Source organism: Nematolebias whitei, unplaced genomic scaffold, assembly GCF_014905685.2.
Source record: "Nematolebias whitei isolate Nwh7 unplaced genomic scaffold, NemWhi1 Nwh_scaf_6562, whole genome shotgun sequence".
NCBI classification, from domain to species: Eukaryota; Metazoa; Chordata; class Actinopteri; order Cyprinodontiformes; family Rivulidae; genus Nematolebias; species Nematolebias whitei.
This window is the reverse complement of record NW_023625107.1, coordinates 1469-2654: the sequence shown is the minus strand read 5'-3', so window position 1 is coordinate 2654 and position 1186 is coordinate 1469. Positions and strand designations below refer to the sequence as shown.

The following is a 1186-nucleotide window of genomic DNA, read 5'->3' as shown; positions in this document are numbered from 1 at the left end:
TTTAAATTTTCCAGTGTCGTTATAAAAACATGCTGCGTTATATCGCAGAAGATTTAATCCAAGAGGTTTGGAGTTACTTGCAGTTTGGGAAATATAGTTGGCACATGTTTATTTCTCTCATCAGCTGTCTCAGATGTAAATTATGTTTTGTGTCATGCTGGGAGTAACTCCACCCGGCACATATTTAGGACCTCGGGGCTTTAGTGTGTTCTGTCAGGACTCTGGTTGGCTGAACCGGACGAGCCCCGCGCACGAGACAAAATAATAAATAACTTTGAGGGACAAAGTCTGTGCGGCACGAGCTCCACGCGAGCGTGCGTCATTTCACAGAAATGCTCCAAAGATGGCGGTGGTAGCAGCGGCTGGATTCTCGAGTGGACCCCGAGAGCACAAAAGTGGATTCGTGGAGGTTTTGGTTCGGGCGCGCTGGCACAAAGTTCTGGCCAACTTGAGCGAGGAGGCGCTCACGTTGAGCTGTGAGGACTGTGACATCAAGTCCAACGGGGTCACCAATGGCTCCTACCTGGACAACAGCAACGCCAACTCCAACAACGGGCCCCCGCAACAAGCTGCGCGCACTGCGTTCACGGACCTCCCGGAGCGAGTCCCCGAGGCCATCGCCAACAGAAAGCGCTGCGTCAAGGTGCCCAAGCAGGAAGTCGGAGGACTCGGCATCAGCATTAAAGGAGGGAAGGAGAACAAGATGCCCATCCTCATCAGTAAGATATTCAAGGGGCTCGCGGCGGATCAGACCCAGGCTCTGTATGTGGGGGACGCGATCCTGTCCGTGAACGACGTGAACCTGCGGGAATCCACGCACGACGAGGCGGTGCAGGCGCTGAAACAAGCCGGGAAGGAGGTGACTCTGGAAGGTAAGGGCTTCACTGTGGAGAGCGATGGGCAACATGCCCCACACTGTTTCAAATCACATGTTTGGAAGTATTCAAGTGAATCGTTTTGTTTTAGAACAGATCTTTTATTATTATTATTATTATTTTTTTTTACATGAGATGTTTTTCATATAGGGAGAACAGTCCCATCATTATGAGATACTGGTTTAAGAGAGTTCAGCAACTTGTATTCACAATATAATTTTGTTGATTGTCAGTTGTTTGTTGACTCATAACCAAAGAGAACAGTTGATGAATTGATACATTAAGAGTTTATCTTGTTGTGGTGAAAAGAT

At 48.4% G+C, this 1186-nt stretch overlaps 1 protein-coding gene across 1 annotated transcript; it reads left to right on the top strand.

Annotated features, from left to right (window-relative positions):
- Nucleotides 1–343: 343 nt before the first annotated feature.
- Nucleotides 344–872, top strand: LOC119429744 (beta-1-syntrophin-like; the record flags this gene model as incomplete). The annotated part of the gene is made up of 1 exon (XM_037697312.1): nucleotides 344–872. A coding segment is annotated over exon 1 (529 nt), but the record flags the coding sequence as incomplete, so codon positions are not given.
- Between the last annotated feature and the right edge of the window lie 314 nt (nucleotides 873–1186).